The 19,287-nt window shown below is 50.2% G+C and overlaps 5 protein-coding genes and 1 non-coding gene across 6 annotated transcripts; 4 read left to right on the forward strand and 2 right to left on the reverse strand.

Moving 5' to 3' along the window:
- Positions 1–2,119: 2,119 nt before the first annotated feature.
- On the forward strand, positions 2,120–4,166 carry N0V96_006078 (uncharacterized protein; the record flags this gene model as incomplete). The annotated part of the gene is made up of 8 exons (XM_065757575.1): positions 2,120–2,330; positions 2,385–2,564; positions 2,623–2,743; positions 2,796–2,936; positions 3,006–3,275; positions 3,338–3,506; positions 3,562–3,946; positions 4,018–4,166. The coding sequence occupies 8 exons, from the start codon at positions 2,120–2,122 to the stop codon at positions 4,164–4,166; spliced, it is 1,626 nt and encodes a 541-aa protein (XP_065613918.1).
- A 927-nt stretch (positions 4,167–5,093) lies between these two features.
- On the forward strand, positions 5,094–6,969 carry N0V96_006079 (uncharacterized protein; the record flags this gene model as incomplete). The annotated part of the gene is made up of 3 exons (XM_053193954.2): positions 5,094–5,508; positions 5,569–6,512; positions 6,865–6,969. The coding sequence occupies 3 exons, from the start codon at positions 5,094–5,096 to the stop codon at positions 6,967–6,969; spliced, it is 1,464 nt and encodes a 487-aa protein (XP_053048530.2).
- A 3,986-nt stretch (positions 6,970–10,955) lies between these two features.
- N0V96_006080 (uncharacterized protein) lies at positions 10,956–12,871 on the reverse strand (the record flags this gene model as incomplete). Its single annotated transcript, XM_065757576.1, has 2 exons — positions 10,956–11,726; positions 11,786–12,871. 2 exons carry the CDS (start codon positions 12,869–12,871, stop codon positions 10,956–10,958), a joined length of 1,857 nt encoding a protein of 618 aa, XP_065613919.1.
- Positions 12,872–14,907: 2,036 nt separating this feature from the next.
- Positions 14,908–15,004, forward strand: N0V96_006081. Its single transcript has one exon. It is a non-coding gene; the product is annotated as a tRNA-Glu (tRNA).
- A 674-nt stretch (positions 15,005–15,678) lies between these two features.
- On the forward strand, positions 15,679–17,051 carry N0V96_006082 (uncharacterized protein; the record flags this gene model as incomplete). Its single annotated transcript, XM_065757577.1, has 3 exons — positions 15,679–16,297; positions 16,343–16,874; positions 16,985–17,051. The coding sequence occupies 3 exons, from the start codon at positions 15,679–15,681 to the stop codon at positions 17,049–17,051; spliced, it is 1,218 nt and encodes a 405-aa protein (XP_065613920.1).
- Positions 17,052–17,284: 233 nt separating this feature from the next.
- Positions 17,285–18,583, reverse strand: N0V96_006083 (uncharacterized protein; the record flags this gene model as incomplete). The annotated part of the gene is made up of 4 exons (XM_053193957.1): positions 17,285–17,673; positions 17,726–18,169; positions 18,226–18,334; positions 18,389–18,583. 4 exons carry the CDS (start codon positions 18,581–18,583, stop codon positions 17,285–17,287), a joined length of 1,137 nt encoding a protein of 378 aa, XP_053048533.1.
- Between the last annotated feature and the right edge of the window lie 704 nt (positions 18,584–19,287).

A 19,287-nucleotide genomic window follows, 5' to 3' on the forward strand; every position in this document is an offset into this window, starting at 1 on the left:
GCCTTGCCCCGTTGTTACGAGCCTTTTGCGGGAGTATTTGTGTGTTGTTCTGTGGGGGAGATGGAGCATGTCGAGGACTTTTGTTTGTCCTCTATCGGGTTCGAACGGAGGGCATATTGTCCGCTTGATATCTATCTTTTCTGCTATAATTGATTTGTCTTCTATACTCGGGCGTGAACTGCTTGTGTCAGTGTGACAACTGTTGCTAAAATCCTAAGCTCGTTCAAGATGGATTGTGGTTGACAGCAGCCAGTTCTGCTCCAATGAGATGCCGTTGACGTTTCCCCGCAAAGCCTCACCCGCCCTCCGGGTCAAGATCAACGTCGTGGCTCATGGGTAAATCCTAGGGTACTGAGGAATTGGAGAAGAGGTTTTGCCCCCGGCACATCCTCTGGTGGTAGTCCTTGATATTTACCCGGCTAGGTCTACCATGAAATCTTGCATCCTCGCGTTCCAATAGCTACAGCAGTCCAATCCGCGGCTGACACGCGGGCTCCGTCTTCGAGTCCGAGGAGACCAGTCGGTGCTTGGTATGGATTAGAATGGTACTGCACGTAAGGCGTGCAGGGTTGGAGCGTTACATCTTTTTTCAGCTGGTCAACCGCACCGTTGGGATGAACATGAAGGTTAGGGTCGGACCCAATGCAATGCTAAGTGAGGACAGTATGTGGTGGGCAACATCTCGGATACACAGGGGAGTAGGAAATTCGACAATCGCATTGAAATAGATGAACATGCAGACACTTGCCCGGCCGGTGGGAGCAGGAAGCGTTGCTATCAAATCCTTAGACCATGTGGTGACACGGCAGAAGTGTGTACCTTATGGTTGAGTAAGGTTCTTTTCGTCCGCATCCTACACAGCTCGCCTCGAATAAACGAGCTGTGCCGCCTTACTGCGCTGAAAAGCCATCTCGGCGTCAGTCCGCATGAGCACCTGCATTTAGAGTAACCCGACATTGATCAGAACTGGGTGTGAACTTGAGCGCGGAGAGTCCAACTGAAGTCTCGCACTCCCGTACCTGAAAGCTGCGAGTGCATTTTGGTTGAAAGCATCCTTAAGCTTGTCATCGAACGGAGTATTCCGTAGAGTCCAATAAGCCAAAGTACCTCACTCCTCGGACTTCCGTAGCACGACCTCGGCAAAGGAAACGAAATCTCGCTTCTGGCCACCCCGAATGACCGAATACGGTAACGGCGCCAAACTCCCCTCCACCCCCCAATCCTCTGATAAAGTCACAGCCAAGCCAAGCACCTCGAGAAAACGAACCTGATGCTGATCCAGTTCATTCGGTTTCCGTAAGCAACAGGCGGAAAACTAACCAATGAACCGCCTTCTTGGCTCCTGGCCTTTCCCCAAACCATCCAAGTTGTTCTAGCGGAGATGCGGAGTTGAACTCCCACAATCCTTCCAAAACACCCCATGCCCATAAATTAAGCAGCGAACCATCTGACCAACGCCCATGGGGAAAAGCAAAGACCATGTGGGGGAAGGGAAAGCTTTCCCCGCATATCATTGAATGTTGTTGCTCCATTGTTTGAGATGAACGAGGTTTCCTCACTGGATGGATAAATGCAAACAGCAGTTCAATTCAACCCCAACCCCGACCTCCTAGGCATTTCTTGGCGAGAAGTATGGCCCCCGGCTCTTTGTGAGCGTGTCCCCGATGCAACAGTCATCTCATTCGGACCTTCTGCCACCTGGGATCCTGGCCGATGCCGCTTCCCTCTCCCGCCGTCCCGCCTTAGCCTTCTCTGGCTTTGGCTCACTCTCTGCCGGAATCTGGCCATTATGCTGATAGGTTCGGACGTATTGAGACATGGGGTCATTCCTTCACGGCAGTGCGTATGTATATAAAATACCTGAGTGGGCCTCGTCGGAAGTTGGAGGTGAGAGAGTCTACGGATACACTGGAGAAGCGTTGGAGTCGCGCGCCCTTGAATACATACACCCCCTTGAACGCCCAGGGACGAGGACTCGGTAACATATACTTCCGTCTACTGAATAGAGAACTACTTATTCCTTATACCACCCTCATCGACTGTCACCTTTCGACGCGTCGTTGAGAATCTCTTGATCGATCTACCATCTTCTTCAGCGAGCCGCAGTTCATTCCTCACAATGGTCCAGATCAAGCGTGCCCAGGAGACCGGGGCGGCGGACCCCATCTTGACCCGCATCTCGGAGGAGGACAAGGTGCCGTGGTACCAGAAGCCGAACCTGCGATACCTCTATCTGATGCTCTTCCCGACGTGCATGGGTATCGAGTTGACGTCCGGTTTCGATTCGCAAATGATTAATGCGCTGCAAATTGTGCCATCCTGGAAAGACTGTAAGTTGGTACAGCGAACACACTTGAAAATTTGAAGTTGACCATATTCAATAGACTTTGGAGATCCGCAGGGTAGTTTGAAGGGCATCATCGCCGCTGCGTATTCCCTCGGCGCCATTCTGTCTCTTCCCTTTATCCCCATCGTGAACGACAGGTTTGGACGAAGGTGGTCCATCTTTGGCGGCAGCTTGGTCATGGTTGTTGGAGCTCTCATCCAGGGATTCTCTCAGCATGGTACGTTTGGCCGTCTTGTCGCCCGCACTGGTCTCGAATAAAACTAACTTTTGAGAAGTTGGCATGTACATCGTTGCCCGCATGATTCTTGGCTTTGGTATCCCAACATGTATCGTCTCCGGATCGTCTCTCATTGGTGAATTGAGTTATCCTAAGGAACGTCCTGTTCTGACCTCTCTGTAAGTATTCGAGTCTCTGTGGGACGAAGTGAGTAGACTGATGGATTTTCAGCTTCAACGTCGCGTACTTCGTTGGCCAAATCGTGGCCGCCGGTATCTGCTTCGGTACCAACAACATCGCAAGCAACTGGGCGTGGAGAATTCCCTCCCTCCTTCAAATCTGCCCTTCTCTTTTGCAAATCACATTTGTCTTGTAAGTGATCTCCCAAGGAAACATGCAACCGCATGCTTCTTCGACACATCTGACATACCACGCTTCCAGCTTCCTCCCGGAGAGTCCACGATGGCTCATCACCAGAGACCGTAGCGAAGAAGCCCACGACATCCTCATCAAGTACCACGCCGAGGGCAACCGCGATTCCGAGTTCGTCAAGGCCGAGATGGCGCAGATGAAGACCGTCATCACCCTCGAGATGGAAGCTTCCAAGCAGTCATGGATGGACCTTCTCAACACGGCCGGTATGCGCCGCCGTGCCCTCATCTCTTCCATGCTCGGTCTCTTTACTCAGTGGTCCGGCAACACGCTCATCTCGTAAGTTTGCCAGTGCTGTTTATGAAGCAACACCTGAATAGCGGCTAAAACGGGGGATGCAGATACTACTTGGGTGACCTGCTCCAGATGATCGGCTTGACCGACTCCACTGTCAAGCAAAAGATCAACCTCGGCATCGCCGGCTGGTCCCTCGTCTGCGGCTTCACTGTAGCCATGCTCGTGCGAACCTTCCGCCGTCGCGTTATGTACCTAGCTTGCACAATCTCACTGGTATGTCTCTCCCAACATCTCGCCCCAATCTCCCACTCGCTCACAGTCTCCTCAGCTCCTCTGCTACATCAGCTGGACAATCTCAATGGAACGCGCCGTCCACGCCCTCGATAATGACTACAAGAACCAGTCCGCCTCCGTCGCGACAATCTTCTTCATCTTCATGTACTCGCCCTGCTACAACATCGGCTACAACGCCCTAACGTACACTTACCTCGTCGAGCTGTGGCCCTACGCCCTGCGATCGCGCGGTATCTCGCTTTTCCAGCTCTTTGGCAGGCTGGCCGGCTTCTTCACGACCTTCGTCAATCCAATTGGCATCAAGGAGGCGTCGTGGAGGTATCTCATCAGCTACTGCGTCTGGCTCGCCTTCGAGGTTGTTTTTGTGTACTTTATGTTCCCTGAGACTGCGGGACGTACGCTTGAGGAGTTGGCTTTCTGTAAGTTTCTCGATTGTCCCGCTTGGTGCGTTATCTTATTGCAAAGATGGCTGACGATTGTGCTTTGCCAGTATTTGAAGACAAGGCTCTTGCCGACCGGGCTGTTGGTGCTGTCGAGAAGGTCATCCATCATGATGATATGGACACTATTGGCGAGGTCAAGAGCGGAGGCGGCAATACTGAAGTGGTTGAGAATGTCGGTGCTAAATCTAAAGTCTGAGCTGGTTAGGATTAGTGAAACTTTAGTGAAGCCTTGGAAGCCGAGAAGCATAGTGATAATTACGTGCAGCTGTCTATGCGTTTAACACATCCGTACTTTATTTTAAAGGAATGACCTCACAATATGTCCACTAAGCAATCCATATACGATGACGTGAAACTACGCAGGCAAACACGAATCCGTTTTAGCATGACGCAGCTGGCATGAGTGATACTGTTCGGCACTTCACTTGACTGAGTGCGGCGTGTGTCAGCCTGCGTCAAAGCCTGTCACTCATGCAGAAGTACTCACCATCTGACTGGTTAGAGGCCACCGCCTGCTGGTATGCTGTCACCCTCTCATCAGAAGCTCAGCCTCAATGGTCTGCCTTGTCTGGTACGCATTTATCGCTCACTCGAGCCTACGCACATTTATTGCTTCTTTCCATCAAAGTTCGCTCTTCCATGCGATTTACGATGATTACAGATCCCGCCCAAATCGAGCTTCACTTTTCCATTCTAGCGATTCATAATGAATAGACTTCACGCATTGCGGGCTATGTCCCCGCGAAGAAAGTCCCCAACAAGTACCGATCGTAGAAGCAACCGAGATCCAAGTACCGACAACGCCATACACTTTTGGCTTTTGGAAGCAGAGAAGCTACAACCAGAACAGCGAGATATGCTTCTGAGGGGTTCATCAACTGAAAGTTACGATGACTACGTCGTAGAACTGTCACGCGCCGTAGGCAGCTCTGTCGATTCAAGCAGAGTCTCCAGACTAGCCAAGAAAATGAGACCTATCCACGTTCTCGTCAAGTCTCTACATCCCTTGATGGCAGGTGCAGGCCAGGTCAACCCGATGCCTACGTCTCTGATACTCGGTGGAATCACTTTCATTGTATCTTTCAGCAACAGGGTGGAAGAATACCAGAATTAGCTGGTTGAAATGCTCGAGTGGATGGGCGACGAGATTGACATCATCAACAAGTACAGGGAAGAGGACCTGACGGGGAACGATCCTGACATCAAAGCTTGTGAGATTATTCTTGCTACTGACATCCTCAAGACCTGCATCAAAGTCGTCAAAACCTTTTACGATGAACGCGGCAGAGAGAAAAATGGTTTCATCTTGGCAATGAAAGCACAATGCCAGGATTTTGGTTCGAAATTTGGAGACATCAGTGCTCAGTTCAAACTGCATTTGGGTGCTCTGGAGAAGCGCAGAAGAATTGTCAACGCTCGAGGCATCAAATCTCTCACGGCTGGGGTCGGTAACATCGAAAGAGTACTCGGCGGAAAGCTGAAAGACTCTCTGGAAGCTCTTCCTCTACCCGAAAAAGAAGCCAAGAACAAAGAAAATGGTGAGCAGCCAGAGATCGGAGATCGATGGAGTAATGCTCAATTCCAACTTCCTTTTCTAGATGAAAGTCGCCGAAGATTCCTCGCCTGGCTTCCCTACGTCAACTTCGGGGATATCCATGAGAATCATTTTGAGAGGAGAATTCCTACTTCTGGCGACTGGCTCCTCCGCAATGAGAAGTACCGACTCTGGAAGGAGAGCGCCAACTCGGACTTACTCTGGATACACGGCAAACCAGGTTCAGGGAAATCGCATCTGGCAGCCCGAGTGATCAGCGAATTGGCTACGCCAATAGCGACACAAGTGACATCCGCCATGGCGTACGCTTACTGCACTTCTAATCAAACAAAGACCAGACTGACGTACAATAATCTGCTGGGCACGATCCTGGGACAATTGTATGAGAAGCTATCTGCGTCTGAAGGGATACCCACTTTGACGAGACAAGCAGACGCAGGAAGCAAAGCAGAACTCTCTCGGAGTGAACTAAAAGAAGGCATTAACCTTGTACTCAACCGCCTGCGCTCCGCGTTCCTCGTAGTAGATGGCTTGGATGAGTGTAGCCACTTTGAAGATCGCCAATTTGCCGACTTTTGCAACTTTCTCGCCAGCCTAGCCGACTCGAAAGACTCGGATCTATGCACCAAGATACTAATTTTTAGCCGTCCAGACTACACTGCCATCAGGTCTGCTATTGCCCACTTTCCCACAATTCGTATCGACATGGGGGCAAATGACGAAGACATCAAGGCCTATATTTCATCCAAAGTCGAAGAGATCAACAGTGATCCATCGCCCGATGAACGAGAAGGCTTTGAAGACATCAAGAAGATGATGTTCAACAACGCCAGCGGGCTTTTCCTGTGGGTTCATTTCAAGTCAAGGCACTTCAGTGAGATTGGAAGCGTAGAGGATATTTTGGAAACTCTTGGGGACAAAACGGAAGGACTCGACGAGCTCTACGGCGAAGAGCTCAAAAAGATACTCAACAATCGTTCAAGCCACGTAAGAGATCGTGCTCTCAGGGCTCTACTGTGGGTCAAAAACGCGCATCGTCCCTTGTCTAAACTCGAATTGTTGGAAGCACTTTCCGTTAAACCCGGAAGAAAGGATATCAGGCAACGTGGGAGACTATCGGGCGATCTTGCATTAGCAACAGAATGTGCGGATCTCATCACCGAGGTCAACGGATTCTATCAACTTCGACATGCCTCTCTGGACGATTTCCTCTCATCGCAACTACCAAGCCTCCTGACGTACGGCCCTCTGCAGTCGCAAGCGAATGAAATTCTGGCGGAAATATGCCTCACTTACATCAGCTTTGAGAACTTTGAAGACGTCCAAGTACTCTCTGCAGAGCATGTATCTCGGCTCTATGGACAGTACCCGCTGCTCGAATATGCCGTCCTATCTTGGGGCGATCACTTCCACGAAGCCAAAGGGCACCACGTTCCTCACCTAAACCACCTTCTATCAAACTTCCTTGGCAGCAGAAATAAGCTAAGGCTGGCGATCCAGATCCTTGAGTTCAAAGACTTTACAGCTGGATCATGGTCCCCAAGGAATCCGACGCCTCTCCACATCGTCGCTATTTTCGATCTTCGGGAAGTTGCGGACATGATGTCCGACGTCCACCCACTCTTGAACAGCGTGGATGATTTCGGTCATCTGCCAATTGCGTACTCAGTGCTTCATGGTTGGAGAAATATGACGAAATGGTTATTGAGAAAGCATCGCGAAGAATTGGAGGCCACGGGCAGCGACACTTTCAGTCAGGCATTTCTCGAATCGTGTGGTGCTTGGTTGCTACACAGTGCTTCGGAAGAGGATTGGGAGGACGTGGTTTTCGATCTAGTCGCACTGGGATTCGACAAGAATTCCTCAAACGCATTAGGAGAGACCCCCTTACACGCAGCAGCCACAGCTGGCTCGAACCGGGCCTTGGGCTGTCTTTTGAGGCTTGGTGCTCTCCCTGACGTAGCCGACAGAGATGGCAAAACACCTCTCATAATGGCCGCCATGCATATGAACCCCGAAATCGCGGCTTCTTTGTTACAGAACAAAGCGGATGTCAATCACCGAGGAAGAAATGACGAGACCGCGCTCCATTTTGCGGTGCAAAATGATCAAGTCGAACTGGTCAAAGTCCTTCTGGATGCTGACGCAAATGTGAATGCGCGATGCTCTACCGAGGGAGGGTTTCACGGCCAGACTCCATTACACTACGCCACAGAAGGAAACCTGGAGGAGATGATGAATGTTTTGATCAGTCGAGGAGCAAGTATGGACCATGGAACAGAGTGTGGTGACACTCCACTGTTGGTGGCATGTTACTGCAATAACGCTCGAGCTTTTGACACCTTGCTCAGGCATGGCGTTGACATACATGCGCGCAACTTGCAAGACGGATCGAGTTGCCTTCACGTTGCTTCCATGTTTGGCTCTCTTGAGGTTATGGAGTTGATTTTCACTTCCGCTGCTCGCCAAACTCTGATCGACTGTACTGACATCGATGGGAACACGCCGCTGCACCGCGCACTACGCAAAAGCCAGTCAGCAGCTGCAAAACTTTTAATCGACCAAGGTGCCCGCACCGATGTTTGCAACTTAATGCAAGACACGCCTTTGCAAATGGCTATTGAAACGGAGTGCTCAGATGTTGCAGAATTGCTCCTCACCACACACAAGATGGACCTAAACCAACCAGGGTACCGGGGAAGAACAGCATGGTATTATGTCGCTTTTCATGGTCGAACCGAGCTTCTGTCGTTAATTGCATCAATTCCTGATGTACATTTAAAAGACGCCAATGGTAGCACACCGTTGCACAGTGCAGCCTTGAACAACCAGGAATATTTCATATCGGAGTTCCTCAGGCTGTTCCCTGACACGGATATCAATGCGCAAGACAGCGATGGCTTAACACCGCTACATATTGCTGCTACACATGGGTCGAAGGATTCGATCGAATTGATTGTCAAAGCTGAACCCTCTTCCGTACATCTCAAAGACAAGCGAGGAAGATTTCCACTGCATTTAGCAGCTTTGCATGGCCATTTGCGTTGTTTGGAACAACTCATCACGCCAATGTCTATAGAGCATCGGGATCTAAATGGAGCCTCAGCTCTTTGGATTGCCTGTATCTTCGGGCATCAAAATGTGGTCGAATTTCTTGTGCGCATGGGTGCCGATGCGAACAAAGCAGACGATTGTTTTGGAGAGCCCCCAATTCTAGTTGCGTTGCTAGAAAAGCATGTGAGAATAGTCGAACATCTCCTGGACCATGGCGCTCAAACCAACGTTGTGAGCAACAGAGGGGTTACACTTATTCAAGCAGCAGTTTTGGCAGGCGATCAGATTTTGCTCCAACGATTACTCGAGCTCGAGTATGGAAATCCCAAATCTAAACAGTTGGCCACACCTACAGGTTCCTTGAGGCCACCAAGAGCTTTCGAATCAGCGTTGGCATGCGGTAGCCTGATAGCAAGACCTTTGGATACCTCTTCGAACACCTCTTTGATGGTGGCGAAACCTTTAATTCACCTTGGGGCTGCTCTAGAGACTCTCCATTGGAAATCTTTCCATGATTTAGATTCCGTCCGTTCTGCCAACGGACAGCTCTATGATGAAGTGTACTACGCGGCCATCAACGGCTTGGGCAGTCTGCTCGAGACCCTTCGCAGGTATACTTCCTTTGCTACAGGAACTTCTTTGAGAACGTTTGATCCTTTGACGGAGGCTGCTCGCCGCGGGTTCCCAGGTTTCATTGCAGCAGCGAAGCTTCTGGGCATGAGTTTGCGTCCTCAATCTGGATTCCAGGCCTTGCGGATGCAGCAAGATGCCCTTCTCGTTGCCTCCATACACCGAAATGTACAGACCGCCAAAGAACTTCTGATTAGCGGCGCGAACCCGACCTTAAAAGACTGCTTCGGCCTTCGCGCTCTGGATTACGCAACGCAGAACAAAGCACTTTTGGAAGTATTCAGAGAGCATGCTTTCGATCGGGCACCACTGGACGCAAATTCTGTGTCCCAAGCTATGAGAAAGTCCATCGTAGACTTTGCTACTGCTGTCAAGTCGCTTCAAAGTTTAGGAAAAGAGAGTCAATCACAATCCCGCCTCGAGTTGTCAGCTCTTGCAGCAGGTCTACTACTACTACATTCTCAAAGCAGCATCGAACAAGCACGAATTTGTAAAATGGCTTTAGGGCACGACAGCGGGGAGACCGAGTTTCTCTGCGACATCTGCAGTCAGCGCGTTCCCCCAATATCCTACAAATGCACAGTCTGCGCCGACGTTGACTTGTGCCCAAATTGCTACTCAGAGTACTGCGCCTCTACTCCTCACACAATACCGGAATCTTTCTTCAAGTTGCAGGCTTTAGACGCCAAAGTTGAGCCAGTCCTTGAGATCATGGAGTTGTTCCTCACCCGGCATATTGAACTTCTTCCAGAATGCCTCAGACTTCTTGGGCCACTTGCCGAACGGTGGATCGATGCCAGGCTGGCAGCGTATACGGACTGGGAATCATCCGCCATGAGCAACAAGTGCTGGCTACAGAAAAGGTCGGCTTGTGAACTACTCTATTTTCTTGACAAGACACGGAGACACGACTGGATTCACACTGAAAATGGCGAAGAACAACCTGTGCAGAATATGGAGTACGCTGCTTATATGCGACGCAAGATCCGCAGCATCTTCGTGTCGTTCAACCCGCGGATGGAGCAGCACACCTTGCAATGCAATGGACACCGGTATCTTTGTCTCGTCCCTTTTATAGACTTGAACCCGGTAGATCGAGCTTGTTTCAGCTCAGAAGGAGTCTTACACAAAACATTTCTTCGAGAACTAATCGAGGAGTACTCTACTCCTCCGACCTGTGAAGAACGGGCTTCTATCTCGGCCAGATTCTCAGATGGGGAGCGCTGGCCTCGTACAAATGAAGCTGGAGATCCCCACGATAGAACTATCGAAACAGATACGGCCGCTGAAGACGCATGGTCCACGAAACTTAAAATCCTTGAAGTTACTCGTAGGACTATAACGGATAAAGTAGTCCCAGGATCTCATTTAAAAACTCCAAAACAAGCGGGTCAAGGACATGGAAATGATTGGGAGGTTACCACGTCGCATGAGATCGCTTGGCGGCTCGCTCATGCGATGCTCGGGATACCATTCAAAAACGCCTTGGCAGAAATTGTATATCGTGTTGATTTCACAGAGCAAGTTAAGGATCAAACTTTTGTCTAAGGTTTGGCAACCTCGGATACGGTAGCTGGATCTCTTCATATCTGGAATTTGAAACAGTAGGCTCCGAAAAGCTACAAAAACTTCGTGTACGAAGAAATACTGCTCTTCTCCTAGACAAACGCAAAAAGTTTGGCTGGCCGTAACGTAATCACCCGCCTCTCACATCTCAAAATCTGTATTTGACAGTCTCTAAGCCCACTATCTCTCAACTTTCCGCAATCGAACATAGTTCTTGATCGGTTTGTGCGTGACAACATCCTTCCCTTCATATCCGGATAGGGTTTCTGGACACTTAAGTATTTCAAAGTTCCACACAATCAAACTGATGAGGGTTCGCAGCTCGACGTACGCAAGCCTCCTACCAAAGCAACTTCGCCTGCCTTGGCCAAAGGCAATCTGAGGTCCAGCTGTGGAGTCAAACTCCAAACGACTGCCCTTATTTGTCAATGTAACGCCGACTTGTTCCTTGTTCGTGACTTGTTCCTCATCTGATGGGCTTTCAGAAGTGAGCCACCGCTCAGGCTTGAAGTCTGCGATGTCCGCGGGATCCCATCCTGATACCCTCCCTCTATTTTTCACCGCGATCCGGCACGTCTCGTTTCGCCTCATCTCGTCGATTTCATACGCCGGCTTTCGGAGACTTGCTCCCTGTGTGAGACAGAAGATCTGAGTGCCTTTTGGGATTCGATGCCCCAACAGAATTGTATCGCAAAGAGCTTCTCGCTCTACCAGGGGTGCAGTACCGGCACAACGGAGAACCTCCTCCATCGTGGCGTCAAGGTAGGGAACTTTGATCTGCATAATCTCCTCCACAGAAGGTATTCTGGCATTTTTTGACGCTTCCTTGTACCCTGACTCCATGCAGGTGCGGAGTCTTGACTGCATCATCGGGTGGTCTGCTAGCAACTTGAGACCCCATAGCACCGTCGTGCTAGTTGTATCATGGCCTCCGGTAAGGATGCCGAATAACTAGTGATTAGGATTAGCGCTATGTTTGAAGGTTTTGTACGGTTGCAGAGAGTACCTACCTCGTCTCTCATTGTAGGCGAAAGGAAGTCTGGCACCCTCTCATCATCCTGAGCTATTTTCTTTTCTCTTTGCACCATCAGATCCACAGCCGACCGCATCCATGTGTCGTTGTCGCTGTTTGCCAATTGCCTGGACATCGCCTTATTCAGTTCTCCAACAATGAACTCGTTCTTGAGCCTCATCGTCCGGCTGACCGGGGGAAACTTTTCTATGATTTTCCACTTCAGGACAGGCCAGGGCGAGCCATGTAACCGTTCGATGGCGATAGTGACGTCAAGGATGGTTGAGAGTACCTCATCACATTCCACTGAAGGAAACGTAATCGGATCGTCGATGGTTCCGGACGCCCTCAGCTCGTTCAGTTGGGTGCTATTGAGGCCTCGAATAAGATCTGCTACAGGTTTTGTAGCGTTGTGTGGGAAGTCTCCGCCGAACGAGAAGGCTGTAACGGCATCCAAGGCTGCGTAGAAAATATCCTCCGAGACATCAAATGGTCTACCGTCAGCTATCCGCGTCTTGTATTGCCAAAGGTCGATCAGATTCGTCACGTTCGAGTAGATGGCCGGTGCCGCGACATCTTGTAAAAAGGGGGGCGACATAAGATCTTGCAACAGTCGACGGTGGGCTTTCCACTCGTCTCCGAGTTCTAGAGTGATTTGGTGGTTCGGCGTAGGACCTTTGAAAATGTTCTTGATGATTCGTCCGCGATCGAATTCCTTCCGCCGCATGCAGAGATCCTGCATCTCGCGGAAGTCACTCAGTATCACCACGGGTGGCGACATGGGACGAAGAAAAATCTGGCATACTGGAGAGTCGTGCTGGTCCGCTTGGCGTTGCAGCCAAGTAGCCAGATCGCCCGTCTTCAAGACCTCACTGGCAAGCTCTGGTAGGTCACCAAGGATGCGGCCGAGGGCTTTTGGGTTATACGGAATGCCGGGGATAGGCTTCGGCAGGGCTTTCCGGTACAGCCTGTACAAAAGGCAAATGGAAAGTATGCTCGTGAATAGTAGGAAACCATAGGCTTTGCGTGGAGATATCGTCTCCCTCATGAGATGAGCCGTGTCAGACGAAGTTACGAGAGGCATTGTGACTGTGGTTCTTCTAGAAGAGTGGGTGCACGAACTCCTCAGTGCCAAACCGGCGTGGGAAGAACCGACAGTTTATACGTGATGTCGCGAAAGTAGGTGTGTCACGGACGGTGATGTTCAAGGAGGCAGACTGTAGTCATCCGGGTTTGAGGACTCGAACTCCTTATGCAAACTCCCGAAGGAACCCAATTTGTCGGGTCTGGGAGATACCGCAAACGGCATTCGCTATGGTGATGGAAAGTTGGTAAGTAGAAGCGGTTCCCCACGTGCCATGGAAGCTTCCCCCCATTGTGCTACGACGTGGATTCCTAAAAGGGTAACTACCTCATTGCGAGCAGTCTTAGCCGTTAGTTCTATGGGGTGACACCCAGACCACCACCACCACCACCACTTGATTACTGCAAGTTGAGGGCAGTCGATGAACCTGTAGCAGCCATGCTTCATGAACCTCGAGGCTACAGCCAAGATCAGCTTCGTTACACGTGTGCAGCAACAAGAAGACGTAGTATATAGATCGATGACGACTAAATGCAAGGTTGTCTGCACAAGGTTCAGGTAGGTATGGTCGGTCCCAATGACCACATGTATTTTGGCCTGATGGATGAGTTGGGCGATGATCATAATGGCGATTATGAAGAGGGTATGTAAAATGATGCTTAACATCATTGCTCAAAAAAGGTACGCTTTTCAATTGCTAAGATTGCCAGGCATGCGGTGAGTGATAAATCTGGTTGTAAGTGCACGTTCACTCCAGATCCCGCGTGCAATTGGACACCTGAAGGCAGATAAGTTGATGGATGCACGTCAACGGCCGAGGGGATGACATGAGTCAATTTCAGGATGGAAAAAATCATCATTTCCTGTTTACAAACCTCTTAAATGGTGTCAGTCCGAATCGATCACGCAGAATTCGTGTGATCACTTGGCAGGAGACTTCCGGGGATGCAGACGGGCGAACTGAAGAACTCAAATGAGCATCATCATCATCAGGTCGAATGACTGCAAAGCAGCGGCACTCCAGAAGTATATGGAGCATATCTGGGTCCGATTGGGCATCGCAGCGCGAATAGCAGATTATCCTCCCGCGAAAACGAAGTTCAATATCTCCCTCTCGCAACATTTGCCGGAAAGGAGTCGGACAGAAATTGTGATCTACGTTCTTACCTATAGAGTGAGGTGTGCTCGACAAAACTGGTAACTGCCAATTTGAGAACTCGTAGAAACTCTGTTCAGTAGAGTTTTGGTGGCGGCAGTGACTATAGGAGCCGAGATGTTCACCGAGACCGCCGAAAACATGTTCAAAAAGGCTGCTCGTCTCAATGAGCTTTCTTCTTAGGGCTTGCTTCAAGAGATGACCAAGAGATGACTCCAGTGTCACTGCCAGGGTTCATTCAAGAGTCAGTAAGTCGGCTCCGATAAGTCGGCTCCGATAAGTCATCATCCGGCCGGTTGTGTAGCCCAAAATTCATATTCCGAAGGTTACCAAGTCTCATGAGACTTTTGTGCATAGTTACGGGGATGCGCATGATTAAAGAAAGTAATCTTGAGGAATGCGCCGGTTCGATTGGATGTCTTGGGAGTCTGGAGTCCTCCGTCAAGCAGCTCACGGGGCCGAATCACCGTAGAGTCCTGGTCAACCAGTTACCAGACCCGCTGCCAATTTAAACGCTCCCAATCTACTTGCCTTGTTAACGTTTTTCTTTATTATTTACGACTGCTAAGTTCTGGAGGAAGACATTCAATTTCACGGGTTACGATCGAACTGTTGAGCATAATTGCCAAATGAGTAAGCAGATATCCCAAGCATTGCCCATATGTCAAAAGCTTCAGAGCCTTGGGCACACTCTAAAGGTCCCCTCACTGTTACCTAGATGACAGACAGATAACCAGCGCAGTCCAGCACTCCGCAACTTCTTCACTGAAACCAATACAATGAGACAGACCAGCTCAGTACCCAACATCTCCGTGCCCCCTCCTATCCACAACTGGACTTTATCCATATAGCACAGTGTTCCGCTGCGAGCATTACTTAGTCCGATATGGTATAGTGGCCAACATGATGCCCTCTCATCCATGATAAGCAATTTGAGAGGATAGACATAGCCCCGAGTTCGATTCTCGGGTTTAGAAATGTTGATGCGAATTGCGCGGTTTCACTTTTGATCTGCATTTTGTTCTTAGCTGACAATCCAGTTTCGTGCACCTTTCACAAATGGGGAGTCGCAGCTACTACCTATTCATTCTTCGTCTTTTATTTTTTTGCGACCACTTTTCAAAGCTGATGAAAAGGAGATTTCTGGTGTTTTGGGATACGATGTCACGATCTTGTCTTCTGTGGGACGTAGGTTGTTCGTAGTGAATGATTTCAAACATCACCTTCTCCACCCTTGCAATTGATATACCTTACATATATATATATTAGGCTATCTATGGCAAAGATTCTCCCAAGTTCCCGTCAGTCTATTATCTCTTTCCTCTATGTTCATTCACATGCCTGAAACTCATAGCTCTAGCTTTTCCTGAATTTCGCGCCGCCAAGGTTGGAAAAATGGCCAGTGCTTGTGGCTGTTCCGTGTCCTGTACGGCCCACAACTCTGGGCTGCCGGACAGCTGCCTAGCGCGTCCCTTCTTTGCAACCTTGTCAATGGGAGCCAGCTGATAATTAGAGGTAAAACCAGCTTACGGAGTCCTAGTTCCATCCAAAGAACCAATCCTCGAGACACTTTCCCAAACTAGACGAATCTCAACTTTTGCGACTGCCATCATTGATGGAACTCGAGGGCATACCTAATGAGATCCTCAATATGATCATCGGGCAACTATTCCGACTAAAAAGCCCCAGGGATCCAGCGAACATCCGTGAAATTCGCAAGCACCTTCTCCCCGCCCGCCTCGTTTGCCGACGATGGAACTCTATTGCGACTGAACACCTGTATCAAACTCTGGAGCTAGCACACACTGGAACTGTCACCGGCGACGAGAGTGGATTTGAAGGCTGGAACAAGACTCTCGACCTTGAAGCCGCCAGGAATGCTGCTCAACGCGTCATCATCCAGAGCTGCTCCAAGAAATCGAGGCAATTTGGGGACTGGGAAGACTGGAAGAATGGAGAGTATGATGCTTTCACTTCAGCCATGAAACGAATCAAGCAGTTGCCGAATATCAGAGCTATCGAGCTACACTTTAGCGAGAAATGCAAAGGCTGGTGGTCCAATCTTCATGACCCATGGAACGACGTCGAGCCCAGCGAGACCCGACTAGACACACTCAAGGCAGTTTTCGAGGCTATTCGGGAACGCGCAGGTCAGTCTAATGCCAAAGCTAGCACAATTCGGACCATGACGATTCGAAACCTCCAAAACATGCCGCATCAAGAATTCGTCAACTCTGGTCTTTTCAAAGACGTCGCCAAGGACATCGACCGTCTTCACCTGTTGATCATAGACGAGTATAATTAACACGGCCCAGACCGCGACACATCTATGGAAGAGCGCCTGGAGTTCGAGAGCCATCTGCAGCGACAGTTCCTTCCTCACTTCGCGGCCAATCTCACCGCTCTGACCTTGAACTTGCACGATTGTTGGGGCACCATGCCGGGATACTTTGACGGTCAAGGCCTAGAGTTCCCTCGATTAAGAACCCTGAACCTGGGAAACTTCGTCATCAGCCACAATCGTCATTTTGACTGGGTTCTCTCACAGAAGTCGCTTCAAACTTTGCGTTTGGACAGCTGTCATATCGTTTCTCACATCCAGCTTTACACCGATGAAACCGAGAAGTGGAATATTCACGCGGAAGACTGGCAACGCCTGCCAAAAGGCTCGTACGGCATCTCTTCTGACGATGCTGAGCTCTACAGGTTCGATGGCACGTGGGAGTCTACTTTCGACAAGATCCGAAACAACCTTCCCTACCTCAAGGAGTTTCGATTTGATGGACGTTCCAACGGACTTCGCTTTCTCCGTCCTTCGAGGATCGGCACCGTGTTGCATCCGAGTCGGTACATCAACTTCGACGCAGGAATCTGTCCTAGTCCATGGTTGACTTCAAATAGTGAGACTGGTGAGATGGAATTTGGAGATTACCAGTGTTCTATGAACCGTTCCGAAGAAACCAGGAGGGCGACACCAGAGCGTTCAAAGATCTTCTCAGTGCCTGCCATGAGAGGCATGAGTAGTGCAAGGTAGAAGTGACGGCATGGCGATAGTCACATCGCGCGGCATTTAGAACAAACAATAGATACAGCAAATTGGAAGAAGCTCGAGACTTAAGCCTTTTCATAGCGTAGATTGATCTAGGCTACAAGACTGTAAGTGCTGTTGTTTTTAATTTCAAATACACACGGCTACATATGCAGAAGTAAAATCTGCAACATGAATTGCATGTTTGTCTCAAACACCATCATTTAGCTTAGCTGTACCAAACAACATTGGCAGGTCCAGATGCTAATGCCAGGTGCGCGACAGCTGCCGCAGTTGTGGATGAGCCAGTAGCGTCGATCTTCCATACTTCCAGGAAGTTCGAGCCGCTGTCCGTAATCGCAAAGTAATCCTCGCTGAACTTAGCGGGAGAGACGGCATTGGCAGAGCCACCGCTGTTCGTGGTGGGAGTGAGGAAGAGCTGCTCAGTGATGGCGCCGGTGGTGCTGTCGAGAGAGAAAGCGGAAACGTAGCCCGGGATGCCGACGGTGCGGGAGCGGGTGGCAGCAATGAGGTACTTGGGCGCAGTAGCGCTGGCGTTGCTGCTAGGGATGGAGAACATGACTTCGTCGGCCCAGTAGGACGACGTGTTGGTGTATCCTGAAGAACTGTTACTTATGGGCTCGAGCAATAGTTTGTCTTCAGCACATACCTGAGGGCAGGAGGGAGTAAGTGGTGTTGGTAAAAGTCAGCTTGCCGGTAGTCGAGTCGCGCTTGTAAGAAGCGATGGAGTTGGCCTCCTCATAGACGACATAGACCCAGTTGCCGTTGGGGTGCACGGTCAAGTGCCTGGGGTTGGATCCCTCGGCTGCGGCGAGGTACTGGACTTCTGTAACCTCTCCAGTGGTGTTGTCATAGGAGTGAGCCCAGACGGCGTTGCCCATGTCATCGGCGGAGTAGATGAAGTCGTTGTTGGGGCTCATCCATGTTCCGTGGACACCTCCGGCGCTGTCGTATGTGACATTTGCGGTAGCCTCCTGGAGTACACCGGAGTCATCGACAGTGATGGCCAGGCTTGAGCAGCCACCTCCATAGGGAGTTCCGAAAACAGTGTAAGGGGAGGCCGAGGAAGAGGTGATGTAGTTGGCGTTGCTACCTATTTACTGTAAGCAACAGGCTCATCTCGAGACAATCTACTTTGAGGGTGCTCACAATCTGAAGACAAGCTGACGTTGCTGCTATATGTCAAGCTGAGGTCGTCTGTGATGGCATAGCTCTGAAAGTAGCCGGTCGTACCGACATACAGGTTCTTTAGGCGGGACTATCGTCAAGTTGTCAGCATCAGGCCTGGCAGTCGCATTCCCAGGTAGCTTACATCGATGTGAATCCACTTGGAGCCCGAGCTCGCGTCTGTGCTAATGTTGTTCTTCAAAGTGAGCGACTGTGTTTGGTCATCGAATTCAACACCGACAATAGTGCTGCCGGAGAAGAATCCAGAGAAAAAGTAGTGACTGTCGGCCAGGGCCGGAGCAGCCGCTGCCGCCAACGAGAGTAATTGAAACGAGCGCATATTGTTGGGCTTTAGCAAATGGGATGAACGGGCATGGAAAGGCAACTACAGACGAGACCGATACTTGGCACATTTAAACATCAATTTGTAGAAACGCCTTCACAGCTAAGATGACGACTCCCGAAGGCCTCTATCCCGCTGGCGGGAGACTCTCCACATCACGAAGATGCTAAGCCCCATATCAAGGGGCCGTTGCGCGGCTCAATAAAGTATACCAAGCTTTTTGGCATGGGGGACGTATGCCCAGGGGTCATCAAATACCGCTATGGGGTATGGAGAACAGCAGCCAGTGGCGGTGGAGAAGAGACATGGAATCATAAACAAAGGGTTGACGTTGGTAGCGGTAAAGAAGGCCTCGCGTTCTCTGCAAATGCCAAGAATAGTTTCGGAGTGTGGCTCAATACCAGAGCTGACGAAATTCAAGAGGCCCGTCCTACCGTCCTATGAGCGACTACGCCTATAACCTGACAGGCGCACGCGTAATCCCGAAAAGACGACCAAGCCGTATTCAGTAAATTTCGGGTCGGGATCTCCATTCTTGATGGGGGAGAAAATCGACCCGCGGCTAGGCGATGCTTGTTTCAATCTAAGTGCCGCTGGTGGACGAGTCCGGGCTCAATCTTGTCCCTAATTTGTTAGAGTTCATCCCGTTTGCTGCCCACATCCCGTGCCACGGCTCTGGTAATAATTGTCTGGCGGAATCC

The sequence above is a fragment of the Colletotrichum fioriniae genome (genome assembly GCF_027942845.1).
Source record: "Colletotrichum fioriniae strain IMI 355084 chromosome Unknown scaffold_6, whole genome shotgun sequence".
Classification (NCBI taxonomy): Eukaryota; Fungi; Ascomycota; class Sordariomycetes; order Glomerellales; family Glomerellaceae; genus Colletotrichum; species Colletotrichum fioriniae.